General features: G+C 45.3%; 1 protein-coding gene across 1 annotated transcript in view; it reads right to left on the bottom strand.

Moving 5' to 3' along the window:
- Positions 1-22,384, bottom strand: part of LOC137332208 (electrogenic sodium bicarbonate cotransporter 1-like) — a 127,332-nt gene that overhangs the window by 69,792 nt on the left and 35,156 nt on the right. The window contains exons 10-13 of the mRNA XM_067995904.1: positions 15,391-15,524; positions 6,137-6,408; positions 5,953-6,026; positions 4,372-4,563 (exon numbers count right to left, since the gene is read on the bottom strand). Coding sequence (XP_067852005.1) covers positions 4,372-4,563; positions 5,953-6,026; positions 6,137-6,408; positions 15,391-15,524 — 672 coding nt within the window. The remainder of the gene's footprint in view (positions 1-4,371; positions 4,564-5,952; positions 6,027-6,136; positions 6,409-15,390; positions 15,525-22,384) is intronic.

Genomic DNA, 22,384 nt, shown 5'->3' on the forward strand with positions numbered 1-22,384 from the left:
ATGGGAAGACTGCAGGTTTTTCTGGAAGGGTGAGCTAATGTGGGTTGAATGCCCTCCCCGTCCATACTTATCTTCTTACCTTTCCAATTTGAGACAAAAGTGAAAACTATTTTCAATGTGGAAATTGAACAGTCACAAAGACTGAGTCAACGATGGGTCAAAATTCTGGAACTCCCTACCTAACAGCACTGTGGGAGAACCTTCATCATCGCTGGGTCAAAATCCTGGAACTCCCAACCTAACAGCACTGTGGAAGAACCTTCACCACATGGACTGCAGTGGTTCAAGAAGACGGCTCACCTCCACCTTCTCAAGGGCAATTAGGGATGGGCAATAAATGCTGGCCTTGCCAGCGATGTCCACATCCCATGAACGAATAAAACAAAGATTTGTCCCAAGTTTGGGGATATTTACCCCCAAATTGTTGCAAAGCCCAACTCAACATGATAATTCCAGTCAGATTTTCTGTCACAAATCACAGAACAAATAAGTTGCACTCACTGGAATTAATTCTAATACCATCTCAGAGAAAATATCAAACCTATCAAAACATGTATCGCAGTGCAAAATAAATCTCTGTTGTGTACCTGGCATTGCTGAAGAATACAAGGAGGCATTCACCCTCAAAGGTGAATTTAACAACTTAAGTGACATTCCTGGGCCAGTCAGAAGTTTAGCCCCTGTTTCAAAATCATCTCAACAAGCAAGCCAAAGCTGACCGGAGAAAGTAGCTGCACGAGAACAGAGTGTCCAAGCACCAGGGGGCACATACTGCATGTTACGGGCCCACATCATTCCTATCCTCATCTGACATCCACACACCAGCGGCTTCCAGCAGGAATTGCTGGATAGTGATCAGGTATGGGAATATTGGTTGATTTTCCCCTCCCCTCATGGGCAAAGTTTGGAAAAGGTCATATCCACATTCAAGTTAGGATCACCAATGTTGTTTCCAAATATTCAAATCTTACAGCCTGCCAGCAATATAAATGCAACTGGGTTCCCCAATGGCTCAGTGAGTTTATTCAGTAAGTAGCTGAGTCATACAGGCAGGAAGGTTTGATCACCAGTTACCTGGGCCTCAATATTAACCACCCCCCGCCATGACAGGTGGGAGGAGGTCAGGGGGTGGGAAGTTGAACACTAAAAAACGGGTACGTGTTCCCAACCTGTCGCGAATGCGTTTTTACGGTGGCAGGTAGCAAGGCGTGTGAGAATCCCATCTTGGAGAGGCTGACACTTCACTAACATATCTAAATCAGGCCCCCACAGTGCAATTGGGAGCCTGATTTAAATTTAACAGCTGCCAGCCGAATTTCCCAGGGGTCTGGAAACCCGGCAGCCAAATGGAGACAGGAGCTGCCAGCTTCAGAAGGTAAGTGATTTTACAGCACTCCTTGTGGGCCAGGAGGAGCAGGGGTGATCCCCCCTCTGCCCCTCAAGAAGCCTTTGGCCTCCCTTCTGCCGATCGTGGCCTCTCTCTAACCCCTGCTGTGATCGGCGGCCTCCCCCACCCCAAAGCCCCGATCTGCAGCCTGCCCCGTGATCCAATCTGACCCTCCCCTAGCCCCGATCTGCAGCCTGCCCAATGATCACGATTGCCGGGGACCATTCCCAGTGGTCCCCGGCTACGGCCTTCTGCTGCTGGTTTTCCCACCCGGCAGCCGGCCAGCCTGTCCATTTGGCCGGCCACTGGGCGGGAATGGAAGAAAAAATTATGAGATCCTACCATTAAATTCATCAAGGTCTTCACGTCCCCAATCTCTCGGTGTTTCCCTGCGCTCCCCTGCACCCTCCCCGCCAATATCAGGGCCCTGATCTCGGCCAAGGGAAGGTAGGTGATAGGGGTGCTGTAATAGCTCTCAGAACGCCTGGGTTAGGAGAGGTAAAGAAATTATTGTTCTGGTTCCAGATCACTATGTAGAGACCTCTGCTGGAAGTGAGCATGTGTGAATGTCAGATGAGCATAACATCGGACCTGCCGATACTCACCATCAAAGCTCATAGATACAAGATTAAATGTAAGAGATTTGGAACAGGAGAAACTTCTTTATACAGAGAGTTATGAGGCTGTAGAATTCACTTCCAGGGTTAGTGGTTGAAGCAGAAACTATGGGGGAAATTTTAACCCACCCTGCCATTTAACCCACCCTGCCGGCGGGAACAGGGCAGGTGCACAGTCAAAATAGCTGTGCAAAGATTTACTGCGCCGTACCGGCTTGATTCCCACCTGCCGCTATTTTAAATGAGGCCCTATTTCAGGCGGCCAAGGTGCCCGCCTAACTCAGGCAGGAGCCTCATTAATACGTGCAAGTCCGGGTCCTATGATGTCATTAGGACCCCAATGACATTTTAACGGTCCAATGAGTGCGACACCTGTCGTAGATGCCGTGCTTGTAAAATCTGGCAGGGAAGAAGAGGAGGTCCTCTAAGATAAGTCAGAAACTTTGCTTCACGGGGCCAGGAGGAGCAAGAGTGATCTTCCGGGCTCCACAAGGAAAATCTGCGTCTCTGCTACCCTGGGCTCCCTCTCTTCCCACCTGTGAAACGGCCCCGACACCACCCCCCCCTCCACCCCGACCCCCCGACCTACCTTAGTACTGCAGGGCAGACTCCGGTCTCCACGATTTTGACCAGCAAAAGGCAGTTAGCTGCCTCTATTCACCCGTTTTGAGCAGACAGCTGGCCAGTGGGATGCAAATGAGGCCTGTCGGAGGTGCTGCCTTTCGGATCAGACATTAAACCAAGGCCCCAAATGCCCTCTCAGGTGGACATAAAATATCTCATGGCACTACTTCGAAGAAGAGCAGGGGAGTTCTCCCCAGTGTTCTGGCCAATATTTATCTCTCAACCAACATCACTAAAACAGATCATCTGGTCATTATCATTGTGGGACTTTGCTGTGCGCAAATTGGTTGCTGCAATTCCTACATTACAACAGTGACTACACTTCAAAGTACTTCATTGGCTGTAAAGCGCTTTGGGATGTCCTGAGGTCGAGAAAGGCACTATATAAATGCAAGTCTTTCTTTTCTTTTTTTAAACGTTTCCTGCCAGCCCAACCAGCTACGCCCATCAGTGCTAGAAAAAGCAATGCTGTAAATTTCTATCACTATCACATTCTCTTGCCTTATAGTATTGTAATCTACACCCTCCTGAGGTATTGAGAGATTTTGTCTTGGGTGGGGGGGGTAGCTCCGTCTGTTTATCAGGCTTCCTTGGTAAATACACACATCACACCAGGAGATTTTTAGATACTCTACAACCAGATATTAGATTTTGATTCAAAGGCCCCGATTTTAACTCCCCCCACCTGGTGGAAACCAGTCGGTGGGCAATTAAAAAGAGGCCAGTCACTTACCTCCTCCGATCCCGTTGCCTTCCCGCCGTGTCTCCATCTTAACCTGCTCTTTTGAGCAGGTGAGCAGGATACTTGCAGGAAGGCAGCGGGACCCGATCTGCAATTTTAGTTGAAAACCTGAACGGGGAAGCAGTCATACCTTCCTCGTCAGGCCATACCATCCAAACCATCGGCTAGAAGAGGCCCAGCAGGTACGTTTTAAAATTGTGGGCCAGGAGGAGCAGGAGTGCTCCCCCTCTGCACCCAATCGTCTCCAGAGCCCCCCCCCCCCTGATCGATACCAGGACTCCACCCCTCCCCTCGCAATCGCATCCAGACCCCTCCCCCTCTCCACTGACTGCCTCCTGCCACCAAATTCCCACTCCCACCCGCTCTGGCCGGGTTCAGGCAGGACTCTGGGAACATTTATGTAAATGAGGCCTGGCCGTTAAGGTCGGCCAGGCCAAGACGTCCCCAGACTCTCCAGGTGTGCCGCCCTCTTTGGGAATCAGTATACCGTACCCACCCACCACCGCACCACCCCCCCCATTAAAATCGGGGCCAATGAGCTTTGTTTTCTGTCTGCTAACTAACCGGTCTTAATGAAACATGACCTCCCCAACCCAGAATCTCTGTGGCCTCATTGCTAATATTAGCTTTGTGACAGTCAAGTGATTGGTGTTTAGATATTTTTAGTTCCAGAACTGTCTGGAGGCATATTGCTTGCAACAATGTCCAGCATGCATATGTTCTCTCCCAGTTGAAGTGACTTTTAAAGTGGTTTCAGTCTATCATTTGCATGGCAATTTCTATTGGTTCTCATTTTATCTCAGCCTGACAAAAGTTGAAATGTTGTCACAAATCATTCGAAAATAATCACTTTTTGCAAAGCTTCGTAAGTTTGTCCCGTTGCAAACTGGCTCGCTACAAAACTGAAACACAAATCACAAGGCTTTGAAAATCAGGCTCATTACTACACAAAGCTGTATCGAGAAAGTAAGCTATAAAAATGTATAATAAATTATGCTTACTGCAGTTGGGAAGTATCTGCTTGTTTTAAAGTTCTTCAACGACATGGAACAAACAAATGTGCCAAAGAAAAGAATAAAGGAAATGAGTGTGATGTCTGGAATATAATCACAGGTTTTGCCCACTAGCTGTCCTCCAAGCTTCAAACAATCGTTCTTCGTAAGTGAAGACCAGTTGGCAGATTCCATATTGAACTAAAATAAAAACATAGTTATATAGGATTACAAAAACCTCTTGTAAATGTTTGTATATTTATTAAATATCTGTAAGTCGTAAAATATATTCTGAGAGATCTATTTAATTTGCAAAAAATCTTGCATTATATTTTTGCATTTATCAATCAGAAGTGCTTATGTGTGATATATTCCTTTTTAAGGTGCTGCCAAACTGCATTACCCTGAACTGGAAATATGACAAAGCTCTCAAAAACATCACAACTGGAGTTCTACTGAAGACTCAGTGAGTAAATGCAACAACCAGTATGATATTGAGCCATACAAACATATCGTCCCAGGATTGATTCTGGGTCTGCACCGAGTTCATCAATCTCATTTGGCGCCACTTTAATGGTGTTAGAAGTGGCTTAAATCCCTTTAGGTTACAGGGGAGGAAAATCATCTGGGATTCTTGCTCCTGATTATTATTCAGTGAAATCTAATGGGAAATGCGCATGTATGAACATCTGATCCGAACAGGTTCAGGCTCAGTTTTGATGCTACCTTTTGTTGAATAGCCAGCTGCCGCTCAGAGTAACCCATCCCACCCGGTGGGAACGGAGCATCAACACAGTTAAAATCGCCTCCAGTAACTTACCACCCTGTTCAGGCTCCATTGCCGCACGCTGCTGCTTTAACTGGGCCCTATTTTCAGGTGGAAGCATCATTAATCATGTAAATCGGACTTGTATGACATCATTAGGATCCCGATGGCATTTTAACTATCAGTAAATCCTGACGGGGAAGAAGGGAAGGCCTTAAAAGGTAAGTTTTAAACTTATCTTTGTGGGGCCAGGAAGAGCAGGTGTGATCTTCCGAGCCCCATAAGAAAAGTCTGGGCCTCTGCTCTTCAAGAGGCCCCCCTTCCCCCTGCCTTTACTACCCATGAGACCCTGATGAAACCCCCCCGCCCCAACTTATCTTAGTGCCAGTGGGAGGCCTTCAGGCTGTCTGCTCTTCGCCTGCCAGCCAGCTACCTCTTTACACCCATTTTGTGTGGGCAGCTGGCCCGCAGGACTTAAATGAGGCCCAAGAGTTAAAATCGGCCGGGCCTCAAATTGATGCTGTCAGTTTGGGGAGGGAGGATGCGGGGGGCGGGGGGGGGGAGGGGATGAGGGGGCGGGGAGGGGTCAGGGAATGGTTTGATGCTCGCCCCACTCTCCACCCACCCAAAACCTGCCTCCAGGTCGCTCCCCATGACGATGTAGGTTCTCACATGAAGAATGGTCATTGGAGTGCAAAATTGAAGGGCTGTAGTGTAATTGTACCCCACCATTTGTCAACACCTTCAGGGAAAGAGGGGAGAAAATCGGGGAAAAAATACAAAGTTTGGAACATATAAAATTTCTACTTGGAGCAAAAACTTACAGTTGTATTATAGGTGGCAGTGCCCAGTTGAAAGTGCGGCTCAGTTATTTCATCAAACGGACTTGAAACATTATCTGAAAAATTTCAATAAAATGAAATACCATTAATAGACTAAAGCTTCTTTCAATGGTTTGCTTAAAACTGTGTATTCAAACACTGACAATTTCTCTCAGTGGAATCTTACCTGCTTCAGGGGGCAGACAGGAGCAGTGATAGAGAGTGACATAGTTGTTGTTGTAATCAGAATTGATAGGATAATTCGCAGCCAAATTAAACATTTTCTGAAAAGCATCGTGGATAAAAATGAAGCTGATAAGTGTGCAGAAACCTTCCTCAGTGAAACGTGTAAAATACTGGATTAGGTAGCTGGCCTCTGTGGCAACCAGAATGAGACAAAAGAATGCTGTCCATATTCCAATCCAAAGACGAAACTCCAAATAGTCAAGTTTATAATCTCTGTGAATTCATAGATGTTTAAAAAATAAAGAATGAGTACTGATCAAGAGTATTTAACGAAATGCAAAACCTTTCCACCACTGTAGTTTTAAACAGCTCCAATTTCTATCCCTGTATAGCTGACCAACCCCCAGTTAATACGATGTAATTGGATAAATACAGGTATAAAGGTGCAAATTATACACCAGAATTTACACGAATTACAGAGTGAAAACATAGGGAGAATTTTTTTAAACTATGAATTTACTCAAACTTCATTTGCCTGTTTACTTAGAGATAAATTCCAAGAACAAATTACATTTCCAAGTATCTTTCTGGACAACGTAGAACAGAGGATCCCAGGTTTGATATCTGTGCTGAGTTAGCTGATCTCAGCTGGGGTACCAGTTGGGGAGCTATAATTGGCAGCAGCGTCCCTGGGCTAGGGAGAGAAAATCACTTAAGCGTTTCCGATTTTAACTGTTATACAGTGACCCCTGCTGGAAAGTGTGTGTGCCCCCCAGCAGTGAAAGCCTACCAATACTCTCAGCTTACATAAGGAGAGCACATACCCACGGTGAGACCATAACCCAGCAAAGGACAATGGGGTGAAATTCAACTTCAACCAGGGTGCAAAACGGTCACCCGTTATACTCCTCGCTCAATTACCTTTCCATCATGGGAATGAGTGGGGTGTATAACGGGCGGCTGATCCGCTACAGACCATTTTATGCTTCCACCAAACTTGAATTTTGCCCCCAATTACTTCAAGGGACCCACTAAGATTTATTTGTGGATAAGCAGAGACTGTAGTGTTATAGGGAGTATCACAAAGAATCAGTTCAGTCACAGATACAACTAACCAATTTTTGGACCATTTTTTCAAATAGGTGTTTTGCATTAATTGGGGAAAAAAGGGAAAATAGAAAGTGAAGGAATTCTAAATAAATCATTTTTAAAGACACCTTTATAAAACATTGGTTAGGCCTCAGCTGGAGTATTATGTTAATTTCTGGGCACTACACTTTCGAAAGGATGTCAAGGTCTTAGAGAGGGTACAGGAGAGATTTTGTAGAATGGTACCAGGGATCAGGATTTCAATTATGTGGAGAATTGGAGAAGCTGGCGCTGTTCTCCTTAGAACAGAGAAGAGTAAGGGGAGATTTGATAGAAGTGTTCAAAATCATGAAGGGATTTGAGAGAGTAAATAAGGAGAAACTGTTTCCAGTGGCAGAAGAGTCAGTAACCAGAGGACACAGATTTAAGGTGATCAGCAAAAGAACCAGAGGCGACATTAGGAAACATTTCTTTACGCAGCGAGTTGTAATGATCTGGAATGCATTGCCTGAAGGGGTGGTGGTAGCAGATTCAATAGTAACTTTCAAAAGGGAATTGGATAAATGCTTGAAGGGAAAAAAAATTACAGGGCTATGGGGAAAGAGGAGGCAAATGGGACTGATTGGATCGTTCTTTCAAAGAGCTGGCACAGGCACAGTGGGCCGAATGGCATCCTCCTGTGCTGTACCTACGATGATACTATGAAATATTTGCAACATGGAGTGTTGAAACATTCCCTGAAAGGCCAGTTTGCCACTTTTCTGCAAGGGACAATAAAAAATTAAAATTTCCAATATCCTGTGTTTTATGAATTCTCTATAGGTGTTATTTGTAGCAACAAAGTTTATCCTTTTCAATAAATATATTTCATGTTGAGCCTGAAAATATCAACTAATGGGTACAAATGCTTAAAAGAAAATTACTTTTATATCATCAAAGTAATCCTCGTTAATTTGCAAGAACCTTTAAATGTAAGAACATAAGAAATAGGAGCTGGAGTAGGCCATATGGCCACTCGAGCCTGCTCCGCCAATCAATAAGACCATGGCTGATCTTTGTCTTCAATTCCACTTTCCCACCCGATCCTCATATTCCTTGATTCCCTTAGAGTCCAAAAGTCTACCGATCTCTTGAATGTACTCAATGACTGAGCATCCACAGCCCTCTGGGGTAGAGAATTCCAAAGGATCACAACCCTCTGAGTGAAGAAATTTCTTCTCATCTCAGTCCTAAATGGCCAACCCCTTATCCTGAGACTATGCCGCCTAGTTCTAGACTCTCCAGACAAGGGAAACAGCCTCTCAGCATCTACCTTGTCAAGCCCTCTAAGAATTTTATACATTTCAATCAGATCACCTTTCATTCTTTGAAACTCCAGAGAATATAGGCCCATTTTACTCAATCTCTTGTCATAGGACGACCCTCTCATCTCAGAAATTAATCTAGTGAACCTTTGTTGTCCTGCCGCTAAGGCAAGAATATTGTTCCTTAGGTAAGGAGACCAAAACTGTACACAGTACACCAGGTGTGGTCTCACCTAAACCCGATACAATTGTAGCAAGACTTCCTTATTCTTGTACTCCAACCTCCTTGCAATAAAGGCCAACATACTATTTGCCTTCCTAATTGCTTGCTGTACCTGCATGTTAACTTTCTGTGTTTTGTGTACAAGGACACCCAAATCTCTCTGAACACCAACAATTACTAGTTTCTCACCATTTAAAAAATATTCTGTTTTTCTATTCTTCCTACCAAAGTGAATAACCTCACATTTCCCCACATTATACTCCTTCAGCCACCTTCTTGCCCACTCACTTAACCTGTCAATATCCCTTTGCAGACTCTTTGTGTCCTCCTCGCAGCTTACTTTCCCACCTAGCCTTGTGTCGTTGGCAAACTTGGATACATTGCACTCAGTCCCTTCATCTATGTCATTGATATATATTGTAAATAGCTGAAACCCAAGCACTGATCCTTACCGCGCCCCACTAATTACAACCTGCCAACCTGAAAATGACCCGCTTATTCCTACTTTCTGTTTTCGGTCCATTAACCAATCCTCTATCTATACTAATATATTACACCCAACCCCGTGAGCCCTTATCTTGTGTAACAACCTTTGGTGTGGCACCTTATCGACTGCCTTTTGAAAATCCAAATATACTACATCCACTGGTTCCCCTTTATCTACTCTGCTAGCTACATCCTCAAAAAACTCTAATAGATTTTTCAAATATGATTTCCCTTTCTTAAAACCATGTTGACTCTGCCTAATCATATTATGACTTTCTAAGTGCCCTGTTACCACGTCCTTAATAAGAGATTCCAGCAATTTCCCGACAACTGATGTCAGGCTGACTGGCCTGTAGTTCCCTGTTTTCTCTCACCCTCCTTTCTTGAATAGCGGTGTTACATTTGCAACCTTCCAATCCGCTGGGACTGTTCTAGAATCTAGGGAATTTTAGAACCATAGAACCATAGAAAAGATACAGCACAGAAGGGGGCCATGCGACCCATCGTGTCCACGCCAGCTCAAAGAACAACCAGGTGCCCATTCTAATCCCACCTTCCAGCATCCGGTCCGTAGCCCTGCAGCTTATAGCACTTTAGGTGCAGGTCCAGGTACTTTGTAAAAGAGTTGAGGGTCCCTGCCTCTACCACCAATTCGGGCAGCAAATTCCATACACCCACCACCCTCTGGGTAAAAAAGTTTTTCCTCGTGTCCCCTCTAATCCTTCCGCCAATCAGCTTAAATCTATGTCCTCTAGTTCTTGAACTCTCCCCTAGAGGAAACAGGTACTTCCTGTCTACTCTATCTAGGCCCCTCATAATTTTGTACACCTCAATCAAGTCACCCCTCCGCCTCCTCTGCTCCAAGGAAAACAACCCCAGCCTATCCAATCTCTCCTCGTACCTGCAATTTTCAAGCCCTGGCAACATTCTTGTAAATCTTCTCTGCACCTTCTCCAGAGCAATTACGTCCTTCCTGTAATGTGGTGTCCAGAACTGCGCACAATACTCCAGCTGTGGCCTTACCAGCATTTTATACAGTTCCATCATTACATCCCTGCTTTTGTATTCTATACCTCGGCTAATAATGGAGAGCATTCCGTAGGCCTTCTTCACATCCTTATCCACCTGTACTGCCACCTTCAGGGACCTGTGCGCATGTACTCCAAGGTCTCTCACTTCCTCTACCCCTCAATATATTCCCGTTTACTGCATATTCCCTTTTATTGTTTGCCCTCCCTAAGTGCATTACCTCACACTTCTCCTGGTTGAATTCCATTTGCCACTTTTCCGCCCACTCCACCAACCCATTGATATCTTCTTGGAGTCTACAGCTATCCTCTTCACTATCAACTACATGGCCAATTTTTGTGTCGTCTGCAAATTTGCCAATCATGCCCCCTACATTCAAGTCCAAATCATTAATATATACCACAAACAGCAAGGGACCCAACACTGAGCCCTGTGGCACACCACTGAAAACGGATTTCCATTCGCAAAGACATCCATCGACTTTTACCCTTTGTTTCCTGTTACTGAGCCAATTTTGGATCCAATTCGCCACATTTCCCTGTATCCCATGGGCTTTTACCTTTCTGACCAGTCTGCCATGTGGGACCTTGTCAAATGCCTTACTAAAATCCACGTAGACAACATCCACTGCACTACCCTCATCAATCCTCCTTGTCACTTCCTCAAAGAATTCAATCAGATTTGTAAGGCATGACCTTCCCTGAACAAATCCATGCTGACTATCCCTGATTAAACCATGCCTTTCCAAGTGACAGTTTATCCTATCTCTCAATATTGATTCTGATAGTTTGCCCACCACCGAGGTAAGACTGACCGGCCTATAATTGTTCGGCCTTTCCCTCGTACCCTTTTTAAACAATGGTACTACGTTTGCTGTCTTCCAGTCCTCCGGTACCTCCCCTGTATCTAGTGAGGATTGGAAAATGATCCTCAGAGCATCCGCTATTTCCTCCCTGGCTTCCTTTAATAGCCTAGGAAACAATCCATCCGGCCCTGTGACTTATCAACTTTCAAGGATTCCAGTCCCTCTGGTACTTACTCTCTAGTTATGTTTACCTTATCCAATATTTCACACCTCTCCTCTTTAACTACTACGTCCGGATCATTCCTTTCCCTTGTGAATACGGAGACAAAATATTCATTTCAAACTCTACCCACATCCTCTGCTTCTACACACAAGTTACCCTTATCATCTCTGATAGGTCCCACCTTTTCCTTAGCTATCTTGTTCTTAATGTACTGATAAAACATCTTTGGGTTTTCTTTAATCTTACTAGCTAATATTTTTTTATGCCCTCTCTTTGCTTTCCTTATTTCATTTTTTACGTCATCCCTGTACTTTCTAATCTCCTCTGGGCTTTCTGCAGTATTTAGTTTTCTGTGACAGTAATAAGCTTTCTTTTTCTGCTTGATCTTGCCCCGTATACTTCTCGACAACCAGGGGGCTCTAAATTTGGCAGTGCCACCGTTTTTCTTTGAGGGGCGTGTCTGCATTGTACCAATAGAATTTCACTTTTTAGTGCCTCCCAATGGCTTGCCACTGATTTCTCCTCAAGTAGTTGTGTCCAATCTACTTCTGCCAAATCACCTCTTAGTTCTGTAAAATTTGCCTTCCTCCAATTTAAAAAGTTTACTCCTTGCTAATGCTAAAACTAACTCAATTGTGGTCACTATCCCCAATATGGTTACCCACTGTCACTTCACCCACTTGCCCATCTTCATTTCCCAGGACTAAATCTGGAATTGCATCCCCTCTTGTTGGGCTTGTCACGTACTGGCTAAAAAAGTTCTCCTGGGCATCAAGAATTTTGCGCCCTCTGTGCCCCTCATACTGTTTGAATCCCAGTTGATGTTAGGGTAGTTGAAGTCCCCTACTATTATTGCCCTCTTATTTTTGCACTCAGAAATTCGCCTACATATTTGTTCTTCTATCTTCCTTTCGCTATTCGGGGGTCTATAGTACACTCCTAGTAGTGTGACTGCCCTTTTTTTATTTCTTAGCTCAACCCATATGGCCTCGATTGATGATCCATTTAGCATATCATCCCTTCTCGCAACTGTCATTGATTCTTTAACCAATAATGCTACCCTCCCTCCTTTTTTATCACCCACTCTATCCTGCCTAAAACTCTATATCCGGGGATATTGAGCTGCCAATTATCCCCCTCTTTAAGCCAGGTTTCCGTTATAGCAATTATATCATGCTACCATGTGTCTATCTGTGCCCTTAGTTCATCTGCTTTGTTTGAAATACCACTTGCATTGAAGTATATACCTTTTAACCCTGCCAAATTCCTGTGCTGAACACAATTTAACCTTTGCTTCTTTTGCCTTTCTGAGTCGCTAACTACGTCACTAACTGCTTTTCTGCTTCCCATTTCCTGGTCTGAATTTGTCCTATCTGTACCTGCCCTTTGGTTCCCATCCCCCTGCCATACTAGTTTAAACCCTCCCCAACAGGACTAGCAAATGACCCTGCGAGGATATTGGTCCCGGTTCTGCTTGGGTGCAACCCGTCCAGCTTGCACAGGTCCCGCCTTTCCCAGAACCGGTCCCAATGCCTCAGGAACTTAAACCCCTCCCTCCTACACCATCTCTCAAGCCATGCATTCTTCTGGTCTATTCTCCTATTTCTGCTCTCGCTAGCACGTGGCACTGGGAGTAATCCTGGTTGCGACCTTAGAGGTTCTGCTTTTTAAATTTATTTCCTAACTTCCTATATTCTGCTTGCAGGACCTCATCCCTTTTTTTTACCGATGTCGTTGGTACCGATATGCATCACGACCTCTGGCTATTCACCCTCCCCCTCAGAATGTCCTGCAGTCGCTCAGTGACATCCTTGACTCTAGCACCAGGGAGGCAACATACCATCCTGGAGTCACGGCTGCGTCCACAGAAATGCCTATCTGTTCCCCTTACAATGGAATCCCCTATCACTATGGCTCTCCCATTCTTTTTCCTCCCCTCCTGTGCGGCTGAGTCACTCGTGGTGCCACGGTCTTGGCATTGTTGCACTCCCCTGATAAGCCACCTCCCCCAACAATATCCAAAGCGGAATATCTGTTTGAGAGGGAGATGGCCCCAGGGGACTCCTACTCTACCTGCCTAGTCCTTTTACTCTGCCTGGCGGTCACCCATTTCCTTTCTGCCTGCGTAATCTTTACCTGCGGTGTGACCGCCTCACTGAACATGCTATCCACGATAATCTCAGCATCGCGGCTGCTCCATAGTGAATCCACCCGCAGCTCCAGCTCCAGCTCCAAAATGCGGTTAGCCAGTAGCTGCAGCTGGACACACTTCCTGCACACATGATCGCCAGGGACACCAGTAGTGTCTATGACTTCCCACATAGCGCAGGAGGAGCATTTCACAGTTGCGAGCTCTGCTGCCATGACTTGCCTTAGATTAAGCGCGTTAGTTACTCCCTTTCAAGAGTTTAACTACACTAGGGACCTTGATTCACTAAAAAACGTTACTTGTTATAACTAAATTAAGTTTAGTTTTTTTTTTAAATGTAGTTTTATGCTATAAATTACTTAGCTCACAACCCTTTTGGAAGATCACAACCAATGCATCCACTATCTCTGCAGTCACCTCTTTTAGAACCCTAGGATGTAGGCCATCAGGTCCAGGGGATTTGTCAGCTTTTAGTCCCATTAATTTCTCCATTACTTTTTCTTTACTAATATTAATTACTTTAAGTTCCTCACTCTCATTAGACCCTTGGTTCCCCACTATTTCTGGTATGTTTTTTGTGTCTTCTACTGTGAAGACAGATACAAAATATTTGTTTAACGTCTCTGCCATTTCCTTATTCCCCATTGTAATTTCTCCTATCTCAGCCCCTAAGGGACCCACTTTTACTTTCACTACGCTATTCCTTTTCACATACTTGTAGAAGCTCTTACAATCTGTTTTTATATTTCTTGCTAGTTTACTCTCATATTCTATTTTCTCCCTCTTTATCATTTTTTTGGTCATCCTCTGCTGGTTTTTAAAACTCTCCCAATCCTCAGGCTTACTACTCTTCTTGGCAACATTATAAGCCTCTTCTTTTAATCTAACACTATCACTTCTTTAATTTGCCACGGATGGATCACTTTTCCTGTGGAGTTTTTATTTCTCAATGAGAATTATGAAATATTTCTTTAAATGTTTGCCATTGCTTATCTACCATCATACCTTTTAATCTAATTTCCCAATCTAGCTCCTCTAGCCAACTCGCCCCTCACACCTATGCAATTGGCTTTATTTAAGTTTAAGACTCTAGTTTCGGACTTATGTACGTCACTCTTGAACTCAATGTGAAATTCTATCATGTTATGATCACTCTTCCCCAGAGGATCCTTTACTATGAGATTACTAATTAACCCTGTTTCATTACACAAGACAAGATCTAAAATAACCTGTTCCCTGGTTGGTTCCACGATATATTGTTCTAGGAAACTGTCTCAAGTGCATTCCATGAACTCATCCTCCAATCGACCTTTGCCAATTTGATTTGTCCAGTCTATATGAAGATTAAAATCCTCCACAATTATTGCATTACAGCAGACCTGGAACGTCCCTAATGGTTCAGCTGGTTAAGGCAAAGAATAACTGAGTCTTACAAATCAACAAGATTCCAGGTTTATCGCTGGTCTCTGCTGAGTTGAATGATCTCAGGTAGGTCCCAGGTCTTTTGGCTGGGGAGAGGAAAAACATCAGGCATAGATGCTAAGTGGGTTCAGCTGTAATATCCCTTGCTGATGCCCACACATAAAGATTAACCACTTAATTGAGATACTGAAGAGTGAATGACATGCTCAGCAATGATGAGAAGGAAGAAAATTGGCCAAAAAGTATTAAAGAAAGGAACCAACAAGATGCTTGCTTCTGTTGTACCTTGGACTCATCGCTAATAGCTCATGTACTACCTCAGTTTCCATACCAACTCCATTCCCTTACACAAACCAATGAGTTAGTATGCCCAATAGAATGTGATCATTGATTACGTTAAAATCATTATTATGGCACATTCACAGTAAGAGCTAAGAAAGCCATTTGGTGTTTTGCAAAAGTAAAAACCACAAATATCAAAATTTATACCGAAACTTAAGCCATATTCAGCCACAATTACTACACCTGCTAATGTTGAAGAGGAGTCGCTCAAAGACCAACACAGGACCAGTGCTGCCAAGAATAGTTAATGGTTGGCCAGCAAAGAGACAAAAAATTCCTCCAGCAATAGCTGATCCAAAGAAGCTCTCCATGACTCCCTAAAATATATATAGACAAAAAATGTTGATCATTATGATGTGAAACTGGTCTTTTTATCGATAGCGTCGGGAGAGCACGGAGCACCACGGGAGAGTACACAAGTATTTAAAGCAAAGCATCAGCAGAGCACTATCAGAGCGCGGCAGAGCAGGGAAGCCAAACTGCGAAAATTTGCAAAAGTGACCTCACAGTTGACGTAGCCCATGAAAGCTGAGGTAAGTCAATTTAGCATACACTCTATATATTAATTGCAGCTTGTTATCATTGATTGAGAAATGACCATCTTACAAAGAAGTAATAAAGAAATAATAAATAGGAGTTAAAGGGGTACTAAGATAAAACATACAAATAACATAAGATGCATATATATATATAATGTAAGTAGATTCTAAATAGAATGGAGGGACAACTTAAACCCGTTGCCTGCAGTTTCTGCGCCATGTGAGGACCCCAGGACACTTCAGGTTTCCTGGGTGACCATGGGGGTAACTCTAACCCCCAAGAACAGGTGGGAGGGTAGTAAAAACTTTTCATTTCTTCTGCAGGACTGCAACCTGGCTCCAACGCGCTGACTTCCGGGTTTAAACCAGTCACATTTGGATATGCGTGCATGCAAAACCCGGAAGTCGTGTCCCCTGTTAATGCCAGCGGGCCAATTTACCTACTTCAAATACTTAAGGCAGGTAATCTTTTGTGGATTTTGAACCTGAAAAAAATTTAACCTTAGCTGCATGGGTTTCGCATGGTTTCTCAATCTCGCCAGTGAAAAGAAGGCGGGATTCATGCAGAAGTTGATTTGTCCATTTAAACCTAATTGACACATCGCAATAAAAGCTCAAGGATTGCAGCTAGTCTCTCAGTTCTCTCAGGCAAACGTTTGGCTGAGAGTTCTTCTTGTGTTGAGACTGAGAGTTCTTTGTTGAGACAGCTTTAGGAAGACTTTGCAGCCTCTCAAACTGATATGATCAGGGCAGGGGGCGCAATGGATGTATTCCAGAGGACATCTGGGGAGGAGGAAAATGACCATCCATGGCATCCATGTCGTGCTGTGTTGGGATCTGCTGGTGCACAAAACAGAGATGCACAACGAAGATCTGGAGAATAGCAGAGAGGGGACCAACACAGGGGCGGTCGCCGCAGGAGGCACTACCCATGTGAGAGGGTATACAGGCAGAGTCTGAGCTTCCTGGACCTCTCTGAAGAGCAGTGCCTATGTAGGCTCAGATTGAGTCGGCAGGTGGTCACAGACGTCTGCAGCCTCCTTCAAGAAGAGCTGCTCTCTGCTGGACCTTGTGACCAGGCATTGCCCGTCGCTGTTAAAGTCACCAATGCCCTCAATTTCTTCGCCTCTGGGTCGTTCCAGGGTGCCACTGGTGACATCTCCAGGGTGTGTCAATTGTCTGCACATAAGTGTATAAGGCAGGTGACAGATGGGTTTTTTGCCAGGGCTTCCAACTACATGAACTTTCCCCGCGACGACATTAGCTAGAATGAGCGGGCAGTGGATTTCACCTCTCTGGCTGTCTCACCACGGGTGCTGGGCGCAATCAATTGCACACACGTGGCAATCCGAGGACCACCACATGAACCAGGAGTCTTCATAAACCTAAAGGGCTATCACTCAATCAATGCACAGCTGGTGTGAGATCACAAGAAGAAATGTCTACAGGTGTGCGCCAGATTATCCGACAGCTGTCATGATTACTTCATCTTGCGCAAGTCCAATGTTCCAGACCTCTTCCAGACAGGAGACAGACCTAAAGACTGGCTCGTTCGAGACAAGTGATACCCTCTGCAAACGGAGTTCATGACACCTGTGAGAAACCCCACCAATGAGGCACAACAGCAATACAACCAGAGCCACATGACCACCAGGTGAACAAGCCATGGGCATATTGAAGATGTGCTTCAGGTGCCTGGATGGTTCAGTGGGAGCCCTTCAATACTCGCCAGCGAGGGTGTCCAGAATAATCGTGGTGTGGTGTGCTGCACTCTGCACAACAGAGCGCAGCAGAGAGGGTTACAGGTGGAGGACAATGACGGCGCTCGTCAAGCATCATCCCCTGGCTCCAACATTGAAGAGGAAGAGGACGATGGGGACGAGGAGGATAAAAATGAAACTGGGGCACCCATCGCCAGACCTGCAGCGCAGATTGCTGCCCGTGGTGTCAGGGATGCCCTCATCTGTAACAGGGTCGCCCCCTCCCTTTTCACAAAACAGTCCTTCAACCATGCATACACCCATTGTACACCCTGCCAATGGGTCCTGTCATGTCTTGGCATTCATGATGAAGCAAATGAAAGGGCGACTTCACACTCGGGGCACAATAATGGCCATGATGTGGACATGGTGATACTCAATAAATTTAATGTGCCAATATAAGAAAAATGATAAATTAACAACATGTCATTTCTTCAAACACCCTTGTGCACACCCTGGTGAACTACAATTGCTTAACCTTAAGCTTTCTACCACTTCTACATGGTGCATCCCCTGTGGTTTCAGCAGAGGTTGAGGCAGGCTGCTCAGATCCCTGCCCTGACTGCTGAGATGCTCTTGGCCCACGACCTCTGGGTTTTGGAGCCCGTGAGGGCCCCACCAAAGATTGCTCCACCTGCACCTCTGCAAGGGCAGACTCGGCCATTGGGAGAGGAGGCAGCATTTTGGGTAATAGTTGAGGGTGATGGCAACAGGTGAGACGTGGGAACACTTTGAGTGGAGTTCAGCTTGGTGAACAAATATGCCACCTTGTAAGGGCACGGATAAGGTATCTGTTGGTCTGTTTAATGTTGGCAACCAGAGTCTGCACGGCTGTTGTCATGGCCTGCATAGACTCATTTAAGGGCCGTGCTTGAAACTCAATGGAGGCTGCCATTCTCTCCATTGCAGACATTCTCGCACTTACCTGTGACAACAATCCACTAGTATTGGGAGTTGGACTTCTCCATCCTCTCCGCTATTGTGGAGAGAGTGCGTGGCACATTTTCCAGTACCTCGCAAAGGTGCAGCTGTACCTCTATCATTCTCATTCTCAACGATGGCCCCCGTGGATCAGCATCTGTGTCCAGCTGAGCAGAGCTTGGAGAGGAGTGCACCCTCCAATGTGGACTCTCCACAGCTGCCCCTGCCACCAGTGCCTGCTCGTGCTCACTTGTGAGTGGTGAATCACCAGGTAACAACCCAACTATCTGGCTAACACAACCCACTGAAGTGCCAGTATCTGCGCTGGTACATGGCTGCATGTCATGTGACGGTGCACCCTCGGAAGGAATGAGGTCCTCTGAGGAATCGATACTTTCCATCTTGCCTAATTCTTCTTGATTTCGTGAAGGCCCTGGAAGACAACAAGATATTAATTATTCATCAGAAAAGTGACAATCTTTCCAATGAACTTACTGAGGTCTGTCACAGTTCACTCATTGATGAAATAAACTCATCATGTGTGTGAAAGATGTTAAAGTTCTCTCACTAGCCATCTGCGGGTTCCCAGACTCTGCATCTCCGATTGATAAGGATGCAACTGACCCACTTAGTTCCATGGCCGCTTCCTCCACATCTGTTAGCTGCACTATCTGTGGTGGTCCACCTCCAGTCCTCACCCTCTCCCTTGCGTTTTGCACTCTCTTCTCCTACAAGGGGAGAAAGAACAGGCCTGTGAGTGACTGAAGGTGCCGTATTCACCCGATGAATGATTGCTTTGGGTGAGGCTGACTATGAAGCAGATTCATCAGAGGGTGACTATCAGACAGATGCATCACATTGACTCAGGACTGGGGTGAGTGGCAGTGGTAGGTGCAAAAATGGGGAGGTGAGGAAGTACATAGAAAGTGAAGGATGGTTGATGCTGAAACTCAACTACGTGTGAGGAGTGACGTGATGGAGTAGGTGTGCCAACACAGAGTGAGAGTGGCGGGGTGGAGGGGGGGTCTTGCACAACACAGGATGTGGGTGAAACATCAAATGTACTCACATTTCCTGACCTGGTCAGGTCATTAAAATGCTTCCTGCACAGCAGCCAGGACCTGGGCACCGTGCTCCTGCAGCTGACCTCTTCTATCACCTCCAGCCAGGCCTTCTTGGTGGCAGAACCAGATTTCTTCCTCCGATCAGTTGGGTACAATACTTCCCTCCTGCGTCTCTAAAGTACCCAGCAGTACTTCAAGGGATGGGTCTGAGAACCTGGGTGCTGCCTTTCCTCTATGCGCTTCCATAACGTTATTTCCTTCTTTCTCCTCCAAAATCCATTTTTGTACTGACCCTTTAAATAGTGGAGTTCAGATCGCATCATGCGGTGCGTAGTACGCCCGCTACGCAGCTTGGAGACACGAAACCCGGAAATAAAATTAAGTGCCTTCAATTTAGTTGCGATCGCAGATTTTGACCCGCTCAAATGACATGGGGGTTTCCCACACAATTACTTACCCACCCACTGAGTTCCCGCCTCCAGGTAAAAATTATGCCCCATGTGTGCAGGAAGTGCCTCAGGTTGCTCGAGCTCAGAGTTTCTGAGCTTGAGGAGCAGCTGCAATCATTGCAGAGCATACGAGAGGCTAAGAATTTCCTGTATCGTACGTTCCAGGAGGTGCTCACCCCACTGCCACAGAGAGCTCAGGGCAGTAAGTGGGTGATCATCTGACAGGGTAGGAAGAGGCAGGCATTGCAGGAATCCTCCGGGACTGTGTCGCTCATTAACCAGTTTTCAGTATTGGCTTAGGCTGATGACACCTCAAAGGAGTGGAGTCCGGAGCATGGCACTGTGGGGCAAAGGACTGCACGGGGAGCACAGCGAAGTGTAGAAATGCAGTGGTTATAGGGGATTCAATAGTCAGGGGGACAAACAGGGGTTTCTGCAACCACCGACGTGAGTCCCGCATGGTGTGTTGCCTTCCTGGTGCCGGGGTAAAGGACATCACTGAGAGGGTGCAGAACATTTTGAGGAGGGAAGGGGAACAGCCAGAAGTCGTGGTCCATGTGGGAGCCAATGACATAGGAAGGAAAAGAGTTGAGGTCCTGCAGTCAGAGTTTCAGGAGCTAGGGAGGAAGTTAAAAAGCAGGACCCCAAAGGTAATAACCTCTGATTACTCCCAGTGCTACCTGCAAGTGAGTATAGGAATAATAGGATAAGACAGGTTAATGCATGGCTGGAGAAATGGTGCAGGAGGGAGGGCTTCAGATTTCTGGGTCATTGGGACCAGTTCTGGGCAGGAGGGATCTGTTTAAGATGGATGGGTTGCACCTCAACAGAGCTGGGACCAATGTCCTCGCGGGGAGGTTAACTGGTGTTGCAGGAGAGGGTTTAAGCTAATTTAGCAGGGGGATGGGCACCAGGATGAAACATTAGAGAGGAGAAACAAGGTGCACAGCAGACTGGGAGAGACAAATAGCACTAGAGTAAAGAAACAGGAGGGATCAGTCAGGGGGCAAATGCAAGGCAGCCTAAAATGAGTTTGGAGTGCATGTGCGTAAATGCACGTAGCGTGGTAAATAAAGTTGGTGAGCTGCAGGCAAAAGTCGCCACAAGGGACTATAATATAGTGGCAATAACAGAGATCGGGCTTAAAGAAGGGAAGGATTGGGGACTTAATATTCCTGGCTATAATGTATTCAGGAAAGATAGAGAAGGAAAGAAAGGAGCGGGGATGGCAGTGTTGATCAAAGAAACTATTATAGCACTGGAAAAGGATGATGTAGTTGAGGGGTCAAAGACAGAATCTATTTGCTTAGAATTAAGGAACAACAGAGGAGCTGTTACACTACCAGGTGTATACTATAGGCCACTGAATAGTGGGAAGGAGAGAGAGGAGCACATTTGTAGACAAATTACAGAAAGATGCAAGAACTATAGAGTAATGATAATCGGGGACGTCAATTATCCCAATATAGACTGGGACAGTAACAATGTAAAAGGCAAAGAGCGGGAGGAATTCCTGAAGTGTGTTCAAGAGAACTTTCTTGATCAGTATGTTTCCAGCCCAACGAGGAAGGAAGCAGTGCTGGATCTAGTTCTGGGGAATTAAATGGAGCAAGTGGAGCATGTTTCAGTGGTGGAGCATTTGGGGAACTGTGATCATAATATCATCAGGTTTAGATTAGTTATGGAAAAGGACAAGAAACAATCAAGCGTAAAAATACTTAACTGGAGGAGGGCAAATTTCAGTGAGTTAAAAAGGGATCTTGCCCAGGTGAATTGGAATCAAAAATTGGAAGGCAAAACAGTAACTGAACAATGGAAAGCCTTCAAGGATGAGATGGTTAAGGTACAGAGTAAACACATCCCCACAACGGGGAAAGGAAGATCATCCAAAGCTAGAGTTCCCTGGATGACTAAAAATATAGAGATTAAAATGGAACAGAAAAAGGAGGCTTATGACAAATGTAAGATTCATAATACAGTAGAGGACCAAGCTGAATACAAAAAGTACAGAGGAGATCTAAAAAGGTAAAGGGCAAAGAGAGAGTATGAGAATAGATTAGCGGCTAAAATAAAAGGGAACCCAAAAGTCTTTTATAAACAAATAAATAGTAAAAGGGTATTCAAAGGAAGGGTGGGGGAAATTAGGGACAAAAAAGGAGACCTTCTTGTGGAGGCAGAGGGTATGGCTAAGGTACTAAATGAATACTTCGCATTGGTCTGCACTAAAGAGGATGCTGTCAATGTAGTAGTAAAGGAGGTAGCAGCAATATCGTATAAGATAAAAATAGATTAAGAGGAGGTACTTAAAAGATTGGCAGTGCTCAAAGTAGAAAAGTCACCCCATCAGATGGGATGCATCCTAGGTTATTGAGGGAAGTAAGGATGGAAAATGCGGAGGATCTGGCTACAATCTTGCAATCCTCCCGAGATATGGGGATGGTGCC

The sequence above is a fragment of the Heptranchias perlo genome, chromosome 14 (assembly GCF_035084215.1).
Source record: "Heptranchias perlo isolate sHepPer1 chromosome 14, sHepPer1.hap1, whole genome shotgun sequence".
Taxonomy (NCBI): domain Eukaryota; kingdom Metazoa; phylum Chordata; class Chondrichthyes; order Hexanchiformes; family Hexanchidae; genus Heptranchias; species Heptranchias perlo.